The 24,680-nt window shown below is 49.5% G+C and overlaps 3 protein-coding genes across 3 annotated transcripts in view; 1 reads left to right on the top strand and 2 right to left on the bottom strand.

The window, feature by feature from the left end:
* The window catches only part of LOC142004182 (tumor necrosis factor receptor superfamily member 10A-like), a 68,127-nt gene extending 65,693 nt beyond the window's left edge, over positions 1-2,434 (bottom strand). The window contains exons 1-2 of the mRNA XM_074981663.1: positions 2,332-2,434; positions 288-425 (exon numbers count right to left, since the gene is read on the bottom strand). The gene's annotated coding sequence lies outside the window, so the exon portion shown is untranslated. The remainder of the gene's footprint in view (positions 1-287; positions 426-2,331) is intronic.
* Positions 2,044-15,962, top strand: R3HCC1 (R3H domain and coiled-coil containing 1). The gene is made up of 10 exons (XM_074981561.1): positions 2,044-2,055; positions 2,339-2,564; positions 2,995-3,124; positions 4,551-4,688; positions 7,319-8,534; positions 9,424-9,596; positions 11,338-11,408; positions 12,462-12,557; positions 15,221-15,434; positions 15,790-15,962. The coding sequence occupies exons 1-10, from the start codon at positions 2,044-2,046 to the stop codon at positions 15,791-15,793; spliced, it is 2,280 nt and encodes a 759-aa protein (XP_074837662.1). The 3' UTR covers positions 15,794-15,962.
* A 511-nt stretch (positions 15,963-16,473) lies between these two features.
* Positions 16,474-24,680, bottom strand: part of LOXL2 (lysyl oxidase like 2) — a 71,119-nt gene continuing 62,912 nt past the window's right edge. The window contains exons 10-14 of the mRNA XM_074981654.1: positions 24,130-24,373; positions 20,466-20,581; positions 19,437-19,573; positions 18,382-18,493; positions 16,474-17,898 (exon numbers count right to left, since the gene is read on the bottom strand). Coding sequence (XP_074837755.1) covers positions 17,825-17,898; positions 18,382-18,493; positions 19,437-19,573; positions 20,466-20,581; positions 24,130-24,373 — 683 coding nt within the window. The 3' untranslated portion in view covers positions 16,474-17,824. The remainder of the gene's footprint in view (positions 17,899-18,381; positions 18,494-19,436; positions 19,574-20,465; positions 20,582-24,129; positions 24,374-24,680) is intronic.

The following is a 24,680-nucleotide window of genomic DNA, read 5'->3' as shown; positions in this document are numbered from 1 at the left end:
CAACTCTCCTCCCATGTGTGAGTCCACAGGACCAGGTTCCTATTGTTAAAAGAGAACCTCTAGGAAAATGCTCCCTTCAAACACAGCCATGCTTCTGGAAGCTGCTGTGTTCTATGAGCATACCTCGGGTGGGGCGGCACCAGGAGGCCCAAGGAAGGAAGAGAGGGGACTCTGGTCCCCACCCCCAAATCTATGAGACAGCTGTCTCGCTGTGCAGCACTCCTTAGAATAGTATGAAGGTGGGAGCAAGGATGAAGTAACAGTCTCCCCATGAGCCACAATCCTACCTCATTGTCCTCCTTCCAAGTGGTCTTTGCTGTGATGCCTACAACAGGGATGTTGGTCAGCCCTGGTTCCTTGTAGTCCCTGGTCACTGTGCACCCATCTACTGTCTCCAGGTAGGTCGACACCTGACACAAGCAGAGCTGTGAAAAATAACCGGTGTGTGATTAATTAGGTGGACTTCACCTGTTGCTGTAGCTAGGTGCATGGAAGAGTTTGTCCTTGGACCTCATTACCACTTCTTGCAGGGGTGGATTCACCAGAGTGAGGGAGGGAACCTCCCTCCCCTTCTGTGGCTGTTGCGTCTGTGCTGTAGCTTGGCAGGGTTGACCTATCTTACAGCATCAGCACCTGTGTGGGAGGGAGTCCTTTCTTGTGTGTCTACAGCACTTAGCACACGGGGCCCCCCTTACTGGCAGCGGGGGGCATGTACCGCTCAGTGGGAGGGGTGAAGGGGTGCACGCGGGGCAGGGGACCCCCTTACTGGCAGCAGGGGGCACGTACCACTCAGTGGGAGGGGGAAGGGGTGCAGGCGGGGCAGGGGACCCCCTTACTGGCAGCAGGGGGCACCTATCACTCAGTGGGAGGGGGAAGGGGTGCAGGCGAGGCAGGGGACCCCCTTACTGGCAGTGGGGGTCACGTACCGCTCAGTGGGAGGGCGAAGGGGTGAAGGCGGGGCATGGGACTCCCTTACTGGCAGCGGGGGGCACGTACTGCTCAGTGGGAGGGGGAAGGGGTGCACGCGGGGCAGGGGACACCCTTACTGGCAGCAGGGGGCACGTACCACTCAGTGGGAGGGGGAAGGGGTGCAGGCGGGGCAGGGGACCCCCTTACTGGCAGCAGGGGGCACCTATCACTCAGTGGGAGGGGGAAGGGGTGCAGGCGAGGCAGGGGACCCCCTTACTGGCAGTGGGGGTCACGTACCGCTCAGTGGGAGGGCGAAGGGGTGAAGGCGGGGCATGGGACTCCCTTACTGGCAGCGGGGGGCACGTACTGCTCAGTGGGAGGGGGAAGGGGTGCACGCGGGGCAGGGGACACCCTTACTGGCAGCGGAAGGCACGTACGGCTCAGTGGGAGGGGGAAGGGGTGCAGGCGGGGCAGGGGACACCCTTACTGGCAGCAGGGGGCACGTACCGCTCAGTGGGAGGGGCGAAGGGGTGCGGGTGAGGCAGGGGACCCCTTTACTGGCAGCAGGGGGGCACGTACCGGTCAGTGGGAGGGGGAAGAGGTGCACGTGGGGCAGGGGACACCCTTACTGGCAGCGGGGGACACGTACCGCTCAGTGGGAGGGGGAAAGGGTGCACACGGGGCAGGGGACCCCCTTACTGGCAGCGGGGGGCACGTACCGCTCAGTGGGAGGGGCAAAGGGGTGCACGCGGGGCAGGGGACCCCCTTACTGGCAGCGGGGGGCACATACCGGTTAGTGGGAGGGGGAAGGGGTGCAGGCAGGGCAGGGGACACCCTTACTGGCAGCAGGGGGCACGTACGGCTCAGTGGGAGGGGGAAGGGGTGCAGGCGGGGCAGGGGACACCCTTACTGGCAGCAGGGGGCACGTACCGGTCAGTGGGAGGGGGAAGGGGTGCACGCGGGGCAGGGGACCCCCTTACTGGCAGCGGGGGGCGCGTACCGCTCAGTAGGAGGGCAAAGGGGTGCACGCGGGGCAGGGGACACCCTTACTGGCAGCGGGGGGCACGTACCGCTCAGTAGGAGGGCAAAGGGGTGCACGCGGGGCAGGGGACACCCTTACTGGCAGCGGGGGGCATGTACGGCTCAGTGGGAGGGGCGAAGGGGTGCACGCGGGGCAGGGGACCCCCTTACTGGCAGCGGGGGGCACGTACCGCTCAGTAGGAGGGCAAAGGGGTGCACGCGGGGTAGGGGACCCCCTTACTGGCAGCGGGGGGCACATACCGGTTAGTGGGAGGGGCGAAGGGGTGCAGGCGGGGCAGGGGACCCCCTTACTGGCAGCGGGGGGCACGTGCCGCTCAGTGGGAGGGCGAAGGGGTGCACGTGGGGCAGGGGACCCCCTTACTGGCAGCGGGGGGCACGTACCGCTCAGTGGGAGGGCGAAGGGGTGCAGGCGGGCGGGGCTCGGACGCGCTTCCCGGCCCGGCAGGCGGTGCAGGCGCAGGCCCCACCCGCAGCGGGAGGCGGAGCAGCAGCGGCCGCCGGGAAGCAGCTCCGACGCTCTGCGCTGCAGCGGCCCTGGCGCGGGCCTGCGGGTGATTGCGGCCCTTCTCCTGCCCGCCAGCAGCAGCGCCCCGGCTGCCCAGCGCGCAGGCCGGGTGCGTGTGTCGGGGGCGGGGCGGTGGAGCGGGGGGATGGAGGTGGGGTGCTGTGGGTCCCGCGGGTGCGGGGAGAGGCCGGAGATCTTGCAGCGGATCCTGCGGGGGTGGCTATGGGGTTGGAGGCAGGGGGCTTGCGAAGGGTCCTGCAGGGGCAGTGGGAGAGCTGGAGGCAGGGAGGCTGATGGGGGACTGCTGTGGGGCACGCTGGAGAGGCTGTGGAGTTGGGGTGGGCTGCGATGGATCGTGGGAGAGTGAGGAGTTTGCTTGGAGCCCTGCAGGTGTCTGCGTGGGATGCAACAAGACCTGGGGTGGAGGTGAGGTTTTTGCCGTGCATTCAGCACCTGAAGAGCCAAACCGCTGCAGCTGTCAATAGCCCCCAGCAGCTAAAGCCTTTATAAGTGCCTCTCTCTGCTCTGCATCCCCCCAGGCCACCTGCCCTCTCTCACCCTGGCGCTGCATTGCTTGGATGGCGTCTTCCTCTCCCCCAACGAGAACGACTTCGTCTGCAAGGTCACCGAAGAGCTTGACCATTTTCTGCTCCAGAACCAGCATGAAAAGTAGGTGGCTCATGCTGTGCCCTTTACATTGCAGGAGACATCAGGCAAGGCCACAAAACCTGGGCCCCGTTTGCCTCACGTGAATAATAAGATATTTGTGGTCAAAAGTGTCCCTTTTGCCAACTGCCCTGCAGGGCATTTATGCCATTGGGGGTGATGTGTGTCCACCCAGAGGTGTCTGCACTGCTGAGCTGCAGCATTCAGAGCCAGATTCCACATCCCAGACCTTTCAGGTACAGGGTTCTTGCTTGGGCAATCACAGCAGGTGGAGTCAGTTACAAAGTTTGAGCCTGAATTTGCATTGCCCCACAGCACGGGGATTTTGTACCTTACGCTTTTACCCTAGGCCCGTCTCTAACTCATATTCTGACCTGGGTGGAATTCTCCTGGATGCTATCGCAAAAGTTGCCACCAACATGGGCAACAGCCATTCCTGGGCCTTGTTCACTTGCTGTCTCAGCTAGGTGGGTTGTTCCCAATAGTCGAAGATGAAACCGTTTTTCATCAGCTCCTTCCTGCTAAGGACGTCCTGTGCCCAGCATTCTCTATCCCACCATGACAAACCCAAATGCCTTGGCCTGGCTGAGCACCAGCCATAGATTTTTGCCTGTCTGCTTGTGCATAGACAGTAGGATTCAGATTACTTGTGTCCAAGAATAGGGCTAGCAAGGAGAGAGGGATGCTGTCTACCAGGTAGACTTGCTTGGGCTCCGGTTGTCTGGCTTGGATACTTACTACAGTATTTTAGACTGAGGAAGATATTAGTTAAGTCCTGTTAGCAAGTGCCTGAGTGGAAACTAGATCTGATTTTAGAGTATGTAACTGCTGGCCAGCGTGGTAGGCAATATCTTTCCCCTGAGCTCCTCATTTCTGGAGACACAACGAAGGGTTTCCTCTGCATTCTGCGCTGCTGAAAGGGGCCGGATGGACAGATCTCGACCCGGCTGCCCGTTGGCTATCCATGGAGCAGATAAAGGCAGGAGGGATGATCCTGTGGTGAAAGCACTGGCCAGGAATTGGGGAAACCTGGGTCTGTTCCAGGCTGTTTGCTGCTTGACCTTGGGCAAGTCACTTCATCTCCCTGCCCCAGACCTGCAATCTGGGGAAAACCCACTGCGCTGCCTCACCGGGGAGTTGGAAGGCGAAGCCTGCCAGTTTTGGCAGGTCACATCATGATGGTGATGAAGGGGCCGAGAGAGACTAAACAGCAGAACGCGCAGCCCGAGCCCGTCTTTAAGCACCACAGACTGTTCGCTCTCTCGCCCCTCTGCTGTTGCTCCCAGCCGGGGGGGAGAGCTGGTTTTTGGGATGTGGCTAGCTGGCTGCTGGGAATGGAGTGACTGGGGGGTTGCTAATGGGCACATGCAGTGCCTGCTTCCCCTTCCAGCCCCTCGCTAACGATACCTTGTCTGTTTTGCTTTTTCAGAGTTCTCTTGTTCCCACCCTTGTCCAGCCGCCTCCGGTACCTGATCCACAGGACTGTGGACAGTGTTGAGTTGTTGAGCAGCTTTTCTGTCGGGGAGGGATGGAAGAGGAGGACTGTTATATGTCACTCAGGCATAAGGTATGAACTAGAGGTACAGCCGTGCCTCTCCCTTCCTGTGCCTTCCATCCCATGGTGCTGTGCGCAGCCGAGCACTGAGTCTCCCTGCACCTCAGGGAGGACGGTTTATCTCCGCCCTGCAGCTAGGGAACAAGGCGGTGCATGGTAACAGGATTTGGCAGAGGTCAGTTATGGAGACAACCCAGCAGTCCTGCCTGCAGTCATGCACTTGTACAGCAAAACAAACCACCCGTAAGTCCTGCAATCGGTCAGAATCTATAACTGGGGGTCACTTTGCCCATTGGGGTTCAAGCAACACCGTGGGAGCGTGAAATCAAAGCTTGTCAAAGTGAAGCCGGGACAATCACCAAACAGCTTAACTCTCGTACTGAATATGGGCAAAAAACAAGCTTTGCCCTACTTTTGCAATGCAGTTAATTCTGTTCTGATGTGTAGGGTGGGGGAGTTCTGTCTAACTGGAGCAGAGGACAGGGAATCAAGAGGCCTGGGTTCTGTACCTTAGATACGTAAGGGGGTGTTGTCTAGGGGATAGAGTAGGGAGTCAGTACTCCTGGGATCTAGACCCAGATCTGGAGCCAGCCAGGGTGAATCTGCACTGCTGGGTGTTATGATTCTTGAATTCCATTCCCTTTCTGTCATTCTCTCCCTGTGTGATCTTGAACAAGTTACTTAACCTTGCCAAAGGGCCACTGTCAGTGTTAGTCAGGTGTAACCAAGCAACATCTATTTATGAGCCCGTCAAGATCAAAAGAGAGGATTAAAAGAATGAGTTGGTCTGTTTTTTATCCTGATGGTTCATTTTTTGTTTTAATCTGGTGTTTGTCTACGTGCCAAATCAGCAGAACCATTTTCACTTTTGTGCACAGTCATTTTTGCTTTCAGAGACTCACTGTTGCAGTGTTGAGGTTGCAAAAGCTCAAGGGGGATGTTTGTATGTGTTTAAAAACAAACATTTCTCTTACAGCTTAGAACAACAGCACGGGGCATGGCAACACATCGGTCAGACTTCGAAAGTTTTTTTTTTAAAAATTTCTGACTGGAAAGTGAATTGTCTGTCTTTAGGGGTTAGGCAGAGATCAGCCCTGATTGAAGCCTCAGTAGCTGTGAGCGAAGTTTTCTCTAAGCTGTGCTGTTGCGCAGCTGCCTGTTAAGCACAGGCAGGGGCTCAGGGTTGCAGAGGGGAGAGAGACATTGCCCCAAGCCCTAGAGCAGCCAGGGCAGAAGCATCCTTTCCCTGATACCCGCCCAGCCTAGTCTGGGCCTGCCCCTGCTGGGCCTGCAAGAGCTGCTGGGGCAATAGAGAGGCACCTCTAATTTGGCCCCCAACTGCTGCAGTGACAGAGGGCTGTGGGGAGTCCTCTCTCCCCAGGCAGCCTGTACCTCAACTCCTTCAATCTCCACTCAAACCCCACGCCCCAGCCCCCTCCTGCACTCCAAACCCCTCATCACAACCCCCACCCCAGAGCTGGTACCTTCAGCCAGAGCCCTCACCCTCCTGCACCCGGATGCTCTGCCCCAGCCCACTCCCATAGCCACGCACGGTGCGTGTGGGAAATGGCTTTTGTTAGGCACACCAGTGTGGAGGTGATACATTGGCACCATAGTGGTTCACATTACGAAAGTCAGTCTGCAGATGGCTGGACAAACCCGCGAGAACCCCAGCTGCAATGTCTCCTTTCCATGGGCAGGCGGAATTCTAGACTGAGGGGGAAGCGTCTTCATGCCACCATGTGCCGATTGTAGACACTGCCCAAGATGGGTATTTTTGGTGACAGCAGCTGTTTTGCTGGGCCTCTTTTTTTTTTAAACATAAATTTAAAAAAGTAGAAAAATTCCTGTTTAGTCTTTGGGATTCATCAGAAATTAAATGCTGGGCCAGTTGTGGTCTGAGGGACTGTCACATTAACCACCTGGCCAACGGGTACGTGGTGCATGGCACATTCCGTGTGCGGGCTCTTGTAGGGTGAGCATCTGAAGCTGCTGTTACTGGGCTGTCCCCACTGAACAGCAGATGAATAGATATTTTTTCCCATCGGGAATTAGAGCCCAGCAGTTTACTGTGCTCCTCACTGGGGGTGGTCGCTGGGGTGGCACATTGATGGCTGAGTGCCTGCAGAGCTTAGCCAGTTCTCTGCGTTAATAGCGTCTTGTCTCCCAGTCTCATGTCTTGCTCCCCATGCTTCTCTGTGACCTGCTCCCCTTCTCATGTGCTGCTGCATGTGCTTGGTTCCCTCCTTCCCGGTGTGTGCAGCCTACCACTTGGTCCTCTTCTCCTGCTGTGCCCGGGCGTGTCCTTTCTCTCCATCTTCCCTGGACCTTCCTCCTGGGGACCTCCACTTCCTAGGCAGCACAGCCCCTCCTCCTCCCTTGACCCCTGGAGAAGAGCCGGTGGAACCAGTGTCCCCGTGACTTAGCTCTGCACAGTGCCAGTGCTCTGTGGGCTGCAGTTCGGATCAGTTGCTGTGAAGGACACGTACACAGAGTGCCTGGGGGGCCACGTGAGTGTGTTTGGCTCCTGTCAATACTACTGACTCATAACAGGATTGAGGGGAAGCAGCACCCGCTGAAGTTTGTCTGTGGCATGAAGCGTCGCAGGCCTTCATGTATTTCCCTGCTTCTTTTGGCGCTAGGTTGCCTGAGGAGGCTGGTGATCAAAACCGTTCCTGCAGCAACACATCAAGATCCCACCGCCCTCTCCAGGCAAGAAGCAGGGGAGGCAGAGCTGCAGGACCGCGCCAGGCAGAGGTGCCTGCCGAGGGCGCTCGAGTCAACAGAGGAACCGGCAGGCCGAGGCGGCCACCCCGGAGGAAGCCAGATAAAGCTTTGTACGTCCCCAGGGGGATGCGTGAGAAAAGGGAGCAGCTGAGAAATGGAAGCCTAGTGGCAGCTGGAACCGAACCAGATGGTTATGTGGTGCAAGAGGAAGAGAGCTGCATTGAAAGGGCAACTGAGGGGACCCCAGAGGCATTAGGTACCTTTGAGGGCACTACAGGTTCCAGCAGGGTAGCAAGTAACCTTGCTCCAGTCCCTAGCAAGGAACTTCCTGAAGTCCACAGCCATAGAAAGGCACAGGAAGAACACAGTGTGGGTGAAATCAGCAGAGATAAAAGTAACAAGTGCCCAGTGGACTGTTCAGATGTCGCTGTAGTGGAGTGTGCCAGGACCTTTTCCCTGCTGGAAGACCAGGACAAAGATAGTTCAGATGCCCCAGGAATGGAGTGTAGCAAACCACTGTGCCAACCAGAAGACCAGAATAACAGCAGTACAAAGGCCACTGTATTGGAGTATCACAAAAATCTACACCAAGCAGAAGATCAAGGCAAAGATGTGGCGGAGGTCAGGGTACTGGAGTGTAGCCAAAACGTACCGGTCTTGGGAAACCAGGATAGAGTGGCATTTATACAGCCTGTCTCAGAGTGCAGCAAGAACCTGTCCCTACCGGAAGGCCAGAACAGAGAGTCTGTGGATGCCTCCATATTGGAACAAAACAAGAACGTTTCAGTGCTGGAAAAAGTGGATGAGGGGTGTCCCGACACCTTCATATGGGAATGTAGCCGAAACCAAAGTCTCCCAGAAGACCAGAATCAAAGATGTGGGGCTACCCCAGGGCTGGAGAGTGGTAAAACCACACCCGTAATGGCCAACCAGGATATGCACTGCATTGATATCTCTATGCAGGATGGTTGGTCGCCACCGGATCGGGACGAGGACTGCAGTGTCCTGGCAGGCAGACTGCAGTGCAGTTTGGAACTACCTGCCAAGGAGAGGGGCCTGGAAAACCCCACAGTGACCGAGTGGGAGGAAAGCAGCACAGGCGATGACTGCAGCGCTGAACTTTTGCAAGAGGTACAAGTTTTGATGTGACTGGTGCCTGACTGGGTTTGAGAAAGTAATGAGCAGAGGATGAGCTGTGAATTAGAGATGTGGCAGTGAGTTTTATGGTCCCTGGAGTCTTCTCACAAAAGATGGGGAGCCCCTGAGATGCTAGCTTGTCTTGGCTCTGGCAGGCTTCTGATAGGGCTCCAAATGGTCTTTCTGGAATCACTTTAAAAGTTGTAGACTCCTAGGCAGGGACCTCGAGCAGTCGTCCGGTCCAGTTCCCTGTGCTCTTGGCAGCACTGAGTTGTTATTTCATTGTGACTGTAGGAGGACCTGGGGACGGGATGGCTCAGGCAGTATGGTACACAGAGGTGGAACTCAATCCATTTCCTAGCAGCCAGGAGCCTCCCACTCCAAGCCCTTCTACTGCCGACCAGGTTTATTTAACAGCCCCATCCAAACACTGGATGTTGTTTGGGAGCTCAACTCCCCTCTCATACTGTAGCAGGGTTGAAGCAAGCTGGTTGGGGCAGTGTATGGGGACAGCCAGCCATTATGCCATTTTTAGTGGGGTCTGTCCTAAGTATCTGGCGTGGCTCCCATTCCTGTCATATCGGAGCATCTCACAGTGATACTAGGAGGCATGGCAGTGCTGTCCTTTCCATTCTACAGGTGGGGACCTGAATCCTAGAGAGACTAAGCAATTGGCTCAAGGTTACGTGGGAGGGTGGTGGCAGAGCAGGGAGTTGAATCCCATGCTCGTGCCTTGGCCCCCAGATGCGTGAAATACGCAGGTATACGTTGTGCCCAAGAACATTGCGTTTTTGAAGATCCCTCCCCTGACACGTTCTTCCTCATTGGTGTCTCCTGCAATGTTAGAAATGCACCTTGAGCTCCAACACTCTTCTCCTCCCAGATTGCAACCTATTTGACCATAAAGGACGTAAGCATTGAGAAGATCCAGTTTGATTATTCCAGCTATGGGGATGCACAGATCAATGAGGGAGACTTTGGACACGTTGTAGAGATCTACGATTTCTTGCCCTCCCTGAAAACGGAGCATCTGATGGAAGCATTTTCTGAGTTCCAGTAAGTACCTATCTCGGAACAGGGCAGTTCCTGCTCACCTTGCAAAATTGTTTTAAGGGCCGGGTAAGAATCTAAATGAGTTTCATTGCATTTCAGTTCTGTCCTTGCATTGCTTTTAGTGGATAGAGCACTAACTTGGGACTCACGAGATCTAGGTTCTGTTTCTGGCTCAGCCATTGGCTTGCTGGTCACCTGGTGCAAGTCACTTTGCAGGTCTGTGCCTAAGTTTTCCCATCTGTAAAATGGGGCTAATGATACTTCCCTCCTTTGAAAAGACTTTTGAGCTCTACTGATGAAAGGCACATTAATATTGGTATGGTCTATTAATATTATGCTCTTTTTCTGACCCCAGAGGAAGATTTCTCTGTGTTAGGAAAGATTCTGCCATATGAAGAGAGATTAAGAAGACTGGGATTTTCAGCTTGGAAAAGAGAAGAGTGGGTGGGGTGAGAAGAAATGACAATGCCTAGAAAATCATGATGTGGTGTGGAGAAAGTGAATAGGGAAAAGTTATTTATTTGTTCCCATAATGTAAGAACGAGGGGTCACCCAATGAAATGAATGTGTAACAGGTTTAAAAAAAACTTACCAAGATCAGTATTTCTTCACACAGCCCACAGTCAACCTGTGGAACTCCTTGTCAGAGAATGTATAACAGGATAACAGGGTTCAAAAAAGAACTAGATAAATCCATGGAGGACAGGTTACAATGGCTATTTGCCAGGCTAGGCTGGGATGTTGCCCTAAGCCTCTGTTTGCGAGAACCTGGGCATGGGTGGCAGGGGAGGGATTGCTTGAGGATTACCAGTTCTGTTCATTCCCTCAGGGGCACCTGGCACTGGCTGCTGTCAGAAGACAGGACACTGGGCTGGATGGACCTTTGGTCTCACCCAGTATGGCTGATCTTATGTTCCTATCATGCATTTTGAAAAAAAAATAAAATCAGTGATCCTCTAGGCCCTAATCCTGTGAGGACCATGTGAACTTCAGGGGGATTGCTGTTTTTATAGTGCTGTATAATATAGGCCTTTCATCAGCAGAGTTCTGTGGTTCACAATCTTGAATGTAGTTATCCTCACAGTACTCCAGTTCCTCACCTCCATGGAGGTTCAGTGTCTCGCCAAGATCATAAAGGAAGTCTGGCGGAGTTGGGAGGAACTGAACTCAGCTCTCCCAAATTCTAGGCTGGGGTCCTAACTAGTGGATTATTTTTCCTTAAAGTATTGTCATCACTGTCGTGTGAATTTCTGAGTAAAATTGCACACGTTGATTAGAGTTCAACTCCTAAAGTGCATTCAGTCCCTGGCTTGTCTGCTGAAAATGCAGTAAGGGTTGGGTTCTTGCTTTGTAAGGACCCTTTCAGAGATAAGATTTATAAAGTAATGTGTAGCACAGGGACAGTAATGCAACAAAATCTCCTTAGAGCGCGTCAATTATTTTATCAGAACAAATTTCATCCCAGCTTTAGGAAGTGTAATGGAAACCACTAAGAAATCGCACAATCCGGGTGAGGAAGCACTTGAATGGAGATTGGGACAGGTGGATTCTCCTCCCTCCTCTTCCATTAAGTCACTGCGTGGCCTTGAATAAGTCCCACTTCCCCTTTCCCAGGGGTACAGAGGGGGATAAAGCTTTGTAAACATGGGGTATCTGTGGATGAAAAGTGCCCCTAATTCCTGGTATCGCTAACGGAGATTATTCTTCCGAGTGTTGATGATGTTGCTCTCCTTTTTCTTTTCAGCAAGAGTGGTTTCAAAATTCAGTGGGTCGATGACACTCATGCCCTGGGTGTATTTTCCAGTCTGGCAGCAGGTAATGGGACGAGTCTTGGCTAGGCTGCTAGTCATTGGTGGGTCTTCGCCAGTGTTGCATGGTGTATAACTGTAGAGCCTAAAAACCCCTCTTGCCCTGGAAGCTGAATTCCAGTGAGTGCCATTGGGTTCCTGTTACTAAAAGGAGGTACCCCACTCCTTTTGGTAGTGTGAAATCTGAGAAAGCCAAGTCCATAGAGGGGTACTGGGAAGGAAATCATATTTAGGGCTAAATCCAATTTATTCCCAAATCCTCCACTCTTACTCGCTGGTTAAAAGAAATCCATTTCCCCCTCTAAAGATATGTAGAGCTCCTTCTCACCCCACTCCCATCCTGTTTGGTGTCCTGGTGCCTGAATAAGGTACTCTTCTGTCTCAGGCATTGCAGATACTGCTGACCATGCAATGCCAACTCATTCCAGCCCTGACTCGAAGCAGTTTTTAATTGGCTTGGGTAACAGAGGCTGCTGGGACTCGCTGAATAAGGAGTTAGGGTGTGAATCATTTTGCATTTCAGAAATTAATCTATTCTGCCAGCTGAGTTTATTCATGAAAATGAACAAAGTCCCAGCCAGTCTGCCAGAAGAGAGGCTTGTGACCCCCTCTGGAAGGCATTAATGCCTTGTGAGATCTAGGTCAAATGCGTGACCTTAAATCCCACTGAGCTTTTAACTGACACCTATCCTGAGCTTCATCTCGGAAAATTCCGCAGAGCAGGTCATGTCAGGCCGCGTGGGAATTCGGAAGGGCTCAGGCCCTAAGTCTAGAATGAAGTGTGTCACCTCAGAACCACACCAACACAATGCTTATGAATTTCACTGGGAGTCTTGCATGTCCAAGGACTGCAGGATTCAAGATCTGAGAGAATTAACTAACTTCTGTGATTCCATTAAAAATCTTGGGGCAGATGGATGATCGGCTGAGATAAAATGGTATAACTCCATTGACCTCAGTGATGGTGGTCTGCTTTAAACCATTTGAGGAGCTGGACCTGCAAACTGAACTTTTAGTTATAAAAAGTCATCCTGATGTTCACAATCTTTATTCTTTGAAGCATCTCAGGCCTTGGGACAGAGTTACCCTTTTCTGAAGGTCCGATCCTTGATCCATGGGACAAGACAGTCTAAAATCAAGGCACTTCAGCGACCAAGTAAGAAACCTTTGATTTGTTTTAGGTCCTTATTGTGCAAATCTTCTGCCCTGCAGGATTATTAACTGTGTCTAATTTATTAATTGCACTGGATTTAAAAATAAACCCACACTAAAGGCCTTTACTGTGTTAAGAAAAAAATTGTTTACTCCTTGTGGCTTTAATGGCACTTTTGATGCAGGGGGATGAGCTAATTCTATTGTTCCTTATGCATCATCAGTTGTTACCTTAATTCTGCTTGTGGAATGCTTCTAGTTAAGATGCCCTAGACAGGTAGAATCCACTGGGAATCTGTAGATTAAGGTGGTGACTGCGAAGGGGGACTATGAAATATTAACACACTACGCACTCAGTCTAGTTCCAAGTCCCATTTTTCTGACTTTTGTGGAACACCTCAAACATCTGCTGCCTTAATGATCGATGAATAATCTTGTGTTGAACAGGAAGCCAAAGCATGCCGGAGGAGACACGTTTTTTAAAAAATGCAGTCTATTATTTTTTAGCATAGACCAACTTTTCTGAAGTTGGGTTTCTGGAGTTAAGCACGTAAATAACTGACTTGATTTGGCAAGTTGCTTTTTACTGACGACTCAGATTTAAACATGAGCTGCAGGGATACACTGAAGCTTGAAAATCTTGTCCAAAGCCTGTTCAGTACTTTCTTTGTTTCACATGTGCCCTCTGCTAAAGGTGTGTACCCTGCTGCTGAATGTATTAATTAGCAAATACGCTTTTAAAAGCTGTTTAAGTCACAACAGGAGACATTTCAGTAACATGGGTCCAGTTCTGTTCTCTGGTACAGTCAAAATTCCCACTGGCTTTAAAGGGAGATGCCAAAATCTCTGGGGAGTGGAATCTGATTCACGGTAAGGGAAATAGTACAGATGGGATTGTTTGAAAGATTGAGCCCTTGCTGCTTCCCTCCTGCAGTCACATTAAGAGCCTGAATCAGCATTAAAGTACATGCTTAAATTCCATTACTTTCCGTGCAAAATCAGCATATACCTCTGCTGTCCGCTGAACTGTGCTCTAATTTTCTAAGCTATTCACTTCGGTTATAGAAAGCATAGAAAACATTCAAGAATGAGATCAGTTTCCACCACTGGTGTAGGAAATCCGCAGGATATATTGATGTTAGAGACGAATTACTAGAATTGCCTAGGGTGGTTATAGAATCTCTATCATTGGAGATATCTAACAGGGATGATAGAGATGGTGCTTGGTTCTGCAAAGAGGGCAGAGAACTGGACATGAGGTCCTTCCAGTTCTAGTGCTCCATGGTACGTTTCCCACCTACATTAATTAGTTTCAGTACTTTTTTTTAAAAAAATCACAGATAAAATGAAACTAGTAGCAGGTAGTTTTGTTATTGACATCAGTTTATTATTCAGTAGCAGCTGCAGATAAAATTGTTTTATGCTTAGTCATTCATAGTTAACATTCAGTTCATTTGATTACTTTTTAAAATCAGGCTGTAATCAATCACACTTGCCCCAGTAAGTGAAAAATGCCATGAATCTTGCAGCAATATAAAGATTACTGTACATGTAATCACATGGTTTTCATACAGTACATTGCAGTCAAAATAAGTTTCTATATCAGTGATTTAAAAGGACACTGGCACTTCCTGAGTCACTAGCATTGTTAGAGATTAATCAAAACAAATTTCCAAGAATCTGTTTTGTTTTTCCTTCATTATTTAGCTCATATGGTGAAGGTACCAATCTGTTTCACTTCCTGATTCTTGTTCGCTAGGCTAGGGCTACAATAGCCGAGTTGCAGAGGGCTGTTTGAATCAGAAGAAATTGCATTTTTAATTCAAAAACAAAACCTAAATTAGTGGACTGGGTCTCCTTGAGAACTTTGTCAAGAACGAGGGGTGATTAATTTTCCAAGCTGTGGCTATGCTGAGTCCCTGCCCGTCACACTTTTTTCCCCCCTGCTGCCAGGCTTCTTTCAGAACTGTTTTTAAAACAATTTAATAGCCCAGGCAAAGCCCATATTACTCACTAGATAACTTTGTTTGCAAACAGTTAAGCAGTTATATTCTTATCAAATTCACCATCCATTATAGGAAAACTCATTCAGCCTGCAGGTTTGGGTTGGGTACAAAGTTGCCTTTTTCCTAAATGAGCCAGCCATGTTAAAGCTTTAACAAGCCTACTGCTGGTCAACAGCAGCCATTGCCTGTCTCCTCTGGCAAATGGGCTCTTTAAAGTATACCAACCATTTCAAAATGTGCTGGAGTGCAAGGGTTGCACTTTCCCATTCTGTGGGGCTGTGGTGAGGCTTTCAGAGTGTGTCCGAACAAATCCGTTTCCTTGGTGCCCACCGCTGCAGTAAGGGGGCAGATGTTAAGCCATTTGAATGTAAGACTTTGCTTTTTTGTCTCTGCATCTGTTCATGTAGCAGAACATGAATTTAGCCCCCGTGGCATCCCACTGAGGCAGGCCAGTATCATCCCTGGTGTGAGGTAGGATAGGTGAGACACAGGTGAACTGACATGCCTGTAAGTGCCTGGTCAGAGCTGGCAATAAGAGCTCAGGGCACCTGACTGCCAGTCATGTAGCTTAGCTACAGCCTGCATTCTTAAAAACTGCGGGTTTAATTAGGGAGGTGTTCCCTCTCCTGGACTTGTTTGATTCCTGGTCTGTTTCATTTAGAGCTGCTGCACCTGGTTAAGGAGCGACCCCAGACGGATACTGCCGTGGCTAGGAGGCTGGTGACCAGGGCTCTGGGGCTGCAGCACAAAAAGCAGTCTCTCTCCAGCAGAGAAATGCTCCCGCCTGAGAATTCGGTCCGGGAAGAGGAAACTGAATGTGAGCTGAGGACGAGCTCTGAAACAGGACGGGTGGCTAATGCACTGCATGTGGCAGAGTGAGTTGCCATTAGGATGGTGTGGGTGTTTTCTTTAAACAGGAGAAAGGAAGGCGTTTACTGCCATTGATGTTGAACTGCCTTGTTGCATTCTGGGAACCAGGCCATCTAGCTTTTCAAATAGGCCCTTGCTACACCACCCGTGCAAAGGCCACTGTAACAGCAGCTCTTTACTAGGGCGAGCATCTCTCCTTCCCCAGCAGGTCTTGATCAGTACCCTGCCGAAGCAGGCCATGCCCAAGTGGGTGTGAGTGGTAATCTCAACAGCACATCTCCACCAAAGCGGGCTATGGTGGAGCTGTCTCCAACCCCTGCTGTAAGCTCCTTTTATCTGAGCCCTCCATTCTTTTCAAAGGTAAAGCCTCTGGGAAGAGCTGCCCTGGAATGATGGTCACACCTTTGGCTCAAACTTGATTGTAAGCAAGAAGCACAGAGCAACATGTTGACAGGCGTCAGCAGCTGTTTGATGCGTAGTGTAGTTGTTGTCAAGCAGATGTTTGTTGAAATAAAGTTATACCACAAAACTGACCAGCAGCGAATGCAGGTGGCAGTGTCAGGTTTTTTGCTACACAAGACTGAACAAGCATGCTCAGGTCCGTGGTGGTGAGAGGGTGGGGGAGGAGAGAGATGGCACCTGGGCCTGAGAGATGCTGTGAGACGCCCCCTGCAGAAGAGCTATTAAAGTCTCATCTCTTCAGAACAAAGTGGAGCTCTCCAGATCGCTGTTGGTGAAGAACTTTTTCCAGATGCCTCTCTTTAGGCAGAGAGGAGTAACTTTGTGTTTATTAAATACATACTCTGGAAGGCATTAGCAAAGGGTGTAGCAGGTATTCCTTAAGCCTCACAACACCCCTGTGAGGTTAGGTTAGAGAGAGCAAAAATGAGATTGAAGGGACACATCCAACTTCAATCCCACTGTGGACCGAAATGTTTTCTCTTATTGCACACCTAAGTGATTTTCCTCTTTGCATTTGACAGCTAGTCCTTTTCACGGTTTTTCCTGTTTGAGTCTTTCAGTGAACACAAAGGGAAAAGAGCTTTCCTCGGAACGACAGAATGCAATGAAGAGTGGCACAGCAGCTGATGTGCTACCAGCCCTGGCTGTAACTGAAAGATTGACTAGGGCACAGGTTTGCTGACGCACAAAGCAAGCACAGGGGAGCAGAACCCACGTTTTCCTGCTCTAGCTACCTGGCAGAAGGGTGAAAGAACTCAACTCCCAGGTCACCCACAGTGTGCACAAAAATAGTATCAAACGCTTTCTGCACAAAGTAGGATTTTATTCAAATAGGTGGGTGTCTGAAGACACATAGCAAGGTGCACCCTCAAACAACCAGAGGAACACCCTTAGCACCAGTGGTAAATGCATAAAACTTCTAAAAAAATCATATATGCAGGTGCTCTGACGTCATAATGCAAGATCCAGATCCCTCATAGGAAAGGCCAATATCTTACTTAAGAGTATGTTGATGATCCCATGATAAGCTATGTTTATCCTTTAATGAAAAGGTACAAATGTGGTATCTAGCTAAAGGTGTTGGAAAGAAATACGTGTATATAAAATCACTTGTGTGAACTGCTTCGGGTGCAACAGAAATTCCCATTGCTAGTCTCCCAACACAGGGGCGTGGGCTTAATTATGGAACTTTCCCAGCTCTAGACTTCATAATTGATGCATACCTTTGTGGAGTTCTGCTGATGACTATAGAAAGCACAGTGCAACTAGCCCTGCTTTAGATATTCCCTTTAAAGTTTGTGCTGTGAGGGGAGCATTTGAAATAAACAAGTTATCACAGTATTAATTGTAGTTTGCACCTTCCTGTACCCAGGAAGGCTGCTCCAGTTTTACTTATCTTTGTGCTGAATAGGGTACTTCCGTGGCAGTACCGAGAATGAGCTGGACTGAAGTACCTTTAGAAAAGCAATGGTCACCAGTGTTCACTTTCACATCAGCGATGTGTGTTCAGACTCAAAGCTTAAGATACTGAGACAGGAGCAAGATAGCAGGGGGATGGGTGTTTAAGCACCGTCACTGGTAAGTTGTCCTACCCCAAAGGAAAGCACCACCTCTGCAATCTGCTCACAGTAGCCTGGACCTGTACAGATGAACAAAAGGCTTGCAAGGTGGGAAGGAGTCTGCAGCGAACAGATTAGACTGGGTAGATGCAAAGCCTGTAGTGGAATTAAAGTCTGGTCCCCAATCATTTTAATATCAGGAGTGAGAAATTGCAAAGCCAATTCTGTATGGAGAGTATCACAGAGAATAACTTACAATGCTCATGTAAAGTCCACGGTTGTTTCCTTGGTTTCTTTTTCTGTACAGTGGTTAGGGGAGTCACAAACAGGCATCCCTGCTTCCTGAAATAGGGGGTGGGAGGTGGCCAGCTGCTCTACCACGTGGACACCTGGTTGTTTGTGAGTCCGTCGTACTGATCAAACTTCTGTTCTGTGCTTAAGGAGTCACCTGTGACAGACAGAGAGAACCAGGTACTGTCAGCAAGGTAGCACCTGAGACCGTCCATTATGCCTCTGACATCAAAGGCCAATGCACGACAAACCAGATAAACTGAGTACGTTCCTCCACACCCTGGGGCATCTGAACATAGCTCAAGGGCAAGTTGCCTACTTCTAACCTATTGAATGCTATTAAAATTTGACAATTGTATAGCTCAGCTTCAATTTCTATGCCACTGATGGAATCTGGGGAAGAGTAAACTCAGTACTTCGATGTGCGTGTCCCATCGCACTTAAGAACACTCAGTTTCTTTGCCATGGACCAATATCACTTCTACCTGTGCAGAAACACAAAATGTGGGTCAGGGAAGGGCCCCTTTGGCACAGCAAGTTAGGGACAGAGGCTGAACCTGGGAATTGATGCCCAGCATTTTGTGCTAACCTTCAGGGTGTGCTTTTAGAATAGCTCAGTTTCCCAAGTGGTTCTGCTCACCTATATGGCAGCTATGCATCCAGATGTGGGAGCCGTCATAATGGCAGGAGCAGATCATCACGTTATTTGAATAATCTGATTCTGCAACCTCATAGTTGGGGTTAATTATGATCTGGGAAAAGAGTTAAGAAATACAGAAATAGTGAAAGATGCTCAGTGAAATAGGCATAGAAGATGGTCTCTGTCTTGTGTTTGTACAGCACCTAGCACAACAGGGTCTTGGTACGTGGCTAGGGCTCCAAAGTGCTCCAGGCATACAAATAATTGAGGCGCTCATCGGAATATAAAAATCATGCACTTTTCCCAATTACTTTCAGTCTCAGTTTTCTGACTTGCTGCATTGGCAAATCCTTTAAAACTCTGCTATCTCGCAAGAGGTCGTCTTAGACACAGTGACATGTTTCACAGGGAAAATGATTTTTTACAGTTATTGCAACAGTATTTACTTGCTGGCAGTGCCCACAAGGAGCTAGATATTGCTCAACTTCAATTGAATACACTGTACCTGCCCCTAAATTTACAAAGGGGAGACTTAATTGTATGTAACAGGAGAGCTGTCAATACAGAAAGCCATCTCTCTGCTTTAACTTCCATGGCTGTTTTAGATTATTCACCCTTTACACAATTTGTTTTAATTTCAGTCCACGAGGGCCATGAAAGGAGCATGAAAATGACAAGTAGCACTGGCAGCTTCCCTTGCTGCAATGTTAGAGCTGTAAGGAGTACATGGGAATGGTCAGGATTCTTTTCACTGAGAAACAAATAATCCCCTGCAGATTATGCGTGCCTATGGGGGTTTGTAAAGCACTTTATCCCCTGTATCTTCATCCTAAAACTACATTTCTTGAAGAAGACTGGAACAATTGTACGGTATTCAAAATAAGGCACAGATTAAGCTGATTTGGCAGCTTCTCGTGATCGGGCTGCTGTGACTGGCCATGCTATCCTGAGCTTATTTTAAAAATCACTTAAGGCTGACAGAAGTGTGACCAGTTTATTGCTGGACACCAGGCAGACAAGAGACCTCAGTTTCCCACATCCCAGTCCCCAGGTACCTGAAAGTAGTATGATCCTGGTGGGACATCAGTAATGTCAATCCACTGGCAGTCAATATCATGCCGGTAGACGTCCCAGCACCCAAGTGAGATTCCTTGTGGCCCAAAATTAGCACAGAAATACACTTTCTGCCGACCTATGGAGGACAGAGATGTGGACACAGAGCACACATCAGAACAATCACAGCTGCTTTGGTTGGTATTCTAGCTTCACTAGGAGACAGACACTTCCTCCATAATATACAGATTGGTTCCAGAAGTGAACATTGTATCTTAAGACAGTGCATCCATCCCAAAGTGCCATATGAACCTGATGGATAGGAAGCCCCTTCAACTGCAGCCACTTCTGGGATGGAATGCTGCCGTGTTTGTGCAGCAAGGCATAACACCCAGATGTCAGGAAGTAAAGAGTTCGGTGTCCTTTTAAGTTACAGGGGGAGTTTTAGGACTCTGGACTGTAAATATGCAAGCTGGACTATATCCAGGAAAGGAGGTTAGCATGTCTCATGTAGGAAGTACTAGTGGTTCTTTAGCTCCTTCACAAGACTTGAGGTTTCCACCAAAATTTTGCATCTATAACATTCCCTGAGCTATCGGGTGGTTACAGCTGTGAGTGGCTGGGAACATGTATGTATACTGCACATATTTTTCCTACTTAATCACCCAGATCTGTGGCTCAGAAGTACAGGGCTGACTCCAATGAAACAAGTAAGGCCAGCTGTTCAAAAGAGCCCTGCGCTCACTGAGCAAAGTTCTTTTGAATATCTGGCTCGAGAAGCCTGTCACTCTTAGTGCAATGGTACAAGGAACCTTTTGCAAGCACAGAGATTTCAACTTATTTCATAGTTTGAAGGCCAAGTGGCACTGTCTTCTTTGGCCTCATGAACAATCATGGCTCTTCGAGGAGCAAGTCTGCCATCCTTCCTGCTAAGGGACATGGTTGGGTCTTTGTGCAGGGAATTGATTCTATCCTGAGATCTCCTTCAAGGTTGCCAAACTTCCCGGACCGCGTGGCTATAGCAAAGGTACCTATTTCACAATCAGTGTCTTCCAAACAGAAACTGGCTTTGTGTCCTTCAGCCACCTTGGTACCATTGAGGTTCAGCAGATCATAGTGTGTGAACACATCCATGCTGTGATAGTGACTGATAGACAAAAAGAAACAAATCTTTAGTTAGCATAGCTGTTATCTTAAAAGTACAGTGTAACCCCTAGAGCGGAAGGATGGTTGAGACGGTAGGGTGTTAACCTAGAATGTGGAATTAATTCCCTGTTCTGCCATAGGCATCTTGGGGAGCCTTTGGCACATCAGTCTCTGGGCTTCAGTTCTCCTGTAAACTAGGGTTAATTGCTGCCCTTCCTCATGAGGGTACTGATGATCAATGCAAGAAAGAGCGTGAGGCTGAGAGCGACTGGGGCCATGGGTGAATCTCAGGGAGCAAGCCACCCTAGTTCCAAGGGTACATAACATGCCTAGCCTACCAGTCCTGCTTCATGGAACCTCTCTCGCCTAACACGACTCTCAGGTAAGTTACTGTCAGGAAATTAACAGAATGGGGGACATTCATTTTTGAGCTCATTTCACTTGTCTCAAACGGGACAGCTGGCTTCACATACACATCCATTTTGTAATTTTAACTAGATGCCTGGAGAGTCAGCTTTGTCTGCTCTGTGCTGCTGCTATCAGGCAAATTTCAGCTCTCTATAACATGATTGTAGTTCAGCTGGTTCCATCCAACTGGATAGTGAATGTGTCTGGCTCTCAGAGTGTAAAGTTGTAGGCTGCTACCCAGCCACAGCAGGTTGGGGAGTGCTGCTCCCACAGTGAATTCCCTGCATCAAGCCACTGATTCAACAAAGTACATGGCTAAAAAGGAACATGTGTTTAAGTCCAGCTGAAGTCAGAAGGACTTGTACGTAAGTGTTTTGCTGAATACAGATGGACTTAAAGTTAAGCCTGGGCTTAGCGCAGTCAGAGTTTAGCCACATCAGTGTAGCGAAGATCAGAATTTATCCCCCTCCTTGGAACCAGTGCTAGGACATGGTTGTTGCTACCATGGTACCAACCAAAGAGTCTCAGATACCAAGGAGATGAGTACTTGAACAAACCAGGCCCCAACTCCTGCCATTACATCCCTGCTGTGAGCAGATCAGTGCTAAGTCCTACTGATTTCCAGTGAGCCCATCTGGGGCACAAATGTCTGTCTGCACAGACCTGCTTGCAGGACTGGGGAAACTGCACAGAGCCTAATTCAAAAAAATACACTGCTGAAGAGTTTTTTAAAAAGTGGTTGGATTTAACAGAAAGCAGAACTAGCCTTCTGCCTATAAAAACAAATCAGGGCTTCTCTCGGCAAATGGTGCTACCTAATGGTGTCAGACGTTTGCAACACCAGCCTGGGTGTGTACTCATTTAACTAAAATTGCTTAGTGAAGTTAAAAAAAAAGGCATTTTCCTCTATAGAAAGAGGGTTTTTTTCCCCAAGTGTCTTCCCCTTCCAAAACTGCTGCTGGATGTTCTTAAGTTTCCCTTCACCTGGGCATTAGCGGGCTTTCCTCATTTTTGTCCTGCTCTTATTTCAAAAGCCTGCTGAGCAGAGGCTTACAGTAATGGACGGAGATGGCTGCGGGAGGAAAAAGGAGAGTTCTGTGGTGGCCAAAGCCAATGATTTTGAAGTCGCCTATTTTGGCTGTCTGCCCTGAAAAAATTTAGTCCTGGGGTCTGACTCAGTTCTTCAGATCTATCATTCAAACCAGTGTTTATGTTACAGTGCTTACAGATTGGCAAGAAGGAAGAGGAACAGAGTTCATATTCCTCCATGTAAACAGAGTCCAATTTCAGGCACACAGATGGCCTGAAGCCTCTTCCTGAGCTGAAACCTCTCCTCGCTTCTTTTCACTTAAGATGTCTTCCAAAGACGCAGAACCCTGCTTCTTTTGCACAGCCATTTCACTGCTTGGATTCTATTGGGCCATTCTTTGTACTAGTCCCTATGGAATCACAGGGACACTTCACAACAGAGCCACCTTGAGAAAGAACCAACTACTAAAACCTGAGAGAGGGGAAAAAAAAAAAAAAAGCAAACAAGCTGCATCTCGGCCCACAAAGGGTCTGGAAGCTGGGAGTGAGTCTGTTGGATAGAAGAGCCCTTTTTGGAATGTGCTGTCTTGCTGAAGAGTCTAGTCCTTCCTAGTGATCCCTCCCTATAAATGCTCACGTGCAGTTTGGCAGACTGTGTAAACCTGTCCCCAGAACAGTGCTAAAAGCTGCATCACAAGGGGAGCAGGGTTTCCTTTCTACTGGTAAACCACACACTGGTTTCCCTTTCTGGCTGCCATGCTGGCTCTCCTGTTCATTTTCAGTCTAGTTTGTGCAGCTATGGACCTGGTCCTGCCCTCTCCAACCTAGGTGGAAGATGGCCCAGAGATCCTAACTCAGATGAAAGTCTACCTAGAAGATGGACTTTCTTTAATTAAAACTGGACTGGCTGATTGCAGGAGATACAGGAAGATTCCAGCTGACCATGGGGAACAGGGAGGCAGAGTTTTCTGGGAGCTTGACTGAGGAGATAAGAGCCATTAGCAATTCTCTTTGAAAAGTCATGGAGGACAGGTGAGATTCCAGAGGACTGGGAAAAGGCAAATAGAGCCACTCTATAAAAAGGATAATACGAACAGCATGGGGCATTACAGACCAGTTAGCTTAACTTCAGCAGACAGCATGGTAGAGGTCTAGAAATGTGACCTTTGAAGGAAGACAGGAAAAAATTGGTTTGCTTAGTCTAGAGAAGAGAAGATTGAAAACCCTTTTTCTCCCTTTCCTAATAACTTGAAAATGGCTATCCTGTCCCAACTCAATCTTGAGGACAGGACAAGAAACAATGGGATTATGGCACAGCAGAGGTTTAGGTTTCACATAAGAACCACCTTCCTGTCAAGGCGGTTAAGCACTGGAATATATTGTCTAGGGAGCTTTGGAATGTCCATCACTGGATGTTTTAAAGAGCAGGCTAGACAAACATGTGCCAGGGATGGTTTAGATAATACTTAGGGCTGCCTTGAATGCAGGGGACTAGCCTAGAAAACCTCCTGAGGCCTCTTCCAATACTATGATTCTTGGCATCTATCCCTTAGCTTAGGACAATCAGGAAGAGAGCTCTTGTTTGAGGGTTATGGAACCATTCAGGTTTCTGGATTCCCGTCTCAGGGCAGGCTACTTTGGGTGTCTGTCAGTGAATTCTCTGTTCTCAATAAAGTAAACCACAGCAATTTTCCAAATGATTATGCTAACTGGCTCCAGTATTTTATAGGGTAAGAAACTCTCTTGGTGTGTTTGCTATTGGCCAGAATCATAACTGCTCAAGTGTGTGTCATAGGCCATACACTGTTCAGAGGATTCTCTGTTAGCACAAGGCCTGTGTTTGTGAAGCAGAAGGATCTGAGTCCTACCCCAGTGGTCTCCATGACATGTGGCTGTCATGTGCAGCACAGCAATAAGTGCTCAACCGTCTCGAAGAGGCCAGATCGTGCGAGTTGCCCTGGAGGCTTTGAAATGTGGATGGGCCCATGCCCATGAGGCAAGGGACTGAGACCCACAATTCCTTTCACAGCCAACAAGGGGCAGCAGAGTAGATTGTGTGTCTGATGCATAAGTCCTGATTAGCACAAAATGCAGAGAACCCTAAGCACTCACTGGTGACACTCATGCCAAATCCAGGCGTGGCGGCCGTTCTTGGGACGGAAATCAGCCTGCCCATTGTTGTGGATCTGGGAGGAGAAGCGTAGAAGCCTCCTGTAGCCAGTGGAAATGGATGTGTTTGCAGCAGAGCTGGCCAAGCATTTCTCCTCCAGTGCACACTGCAGCGAAATCATGGGCCGGTCCTCCAGGTAAGAGGTTCGCTCCACCACTTCGGCATTGATCACCAGATCCGGGGCAGCTGGCATTGGGGAATGGAATACAAGAAAAATGTCTTTAGATCTTATCCACGCCACAGCAATGGTTTGCCGATCCAATCACACTCCATTACAGCCATGGGCAGAGCTGCCCACTGTGCGTTCCTAGAGCAGGCAGGACATAGCCACACTCTGCATGGTCTGAAACCAAGGGCTTCACTGTAAACTACAAGACAGCAGGCAGCTGACTCAGGCCTGGGAGAATGCAGAGTTGTCATGGGGGAGAAGGAAGCAGTGGCAAATGGATGGGTTTGGAGCAGCAGAGACAGGGCACATGGGAAACAGGAGGCT

Source organism: Carettochelys insculpta, chromosome 31, assembly GCF_033958435.1.
Source record: "Carettochelys insculpta isolate YL-2023 chromosome 31, ASM3395843v1, whole genome shotgun sequence".
In the NCBI taxonomy this organism is placed as follows: domain Eukaryota; kingdom Metazoa; phylum Chordata; order Testudines; family Carettochelyidae; genus Carettochelys; species Carettochelys insculpta.
Note: the sequence above shows the minus strand (reverse complement) of the source record. Positions and strands in the feature narration are given on the sequence as shown.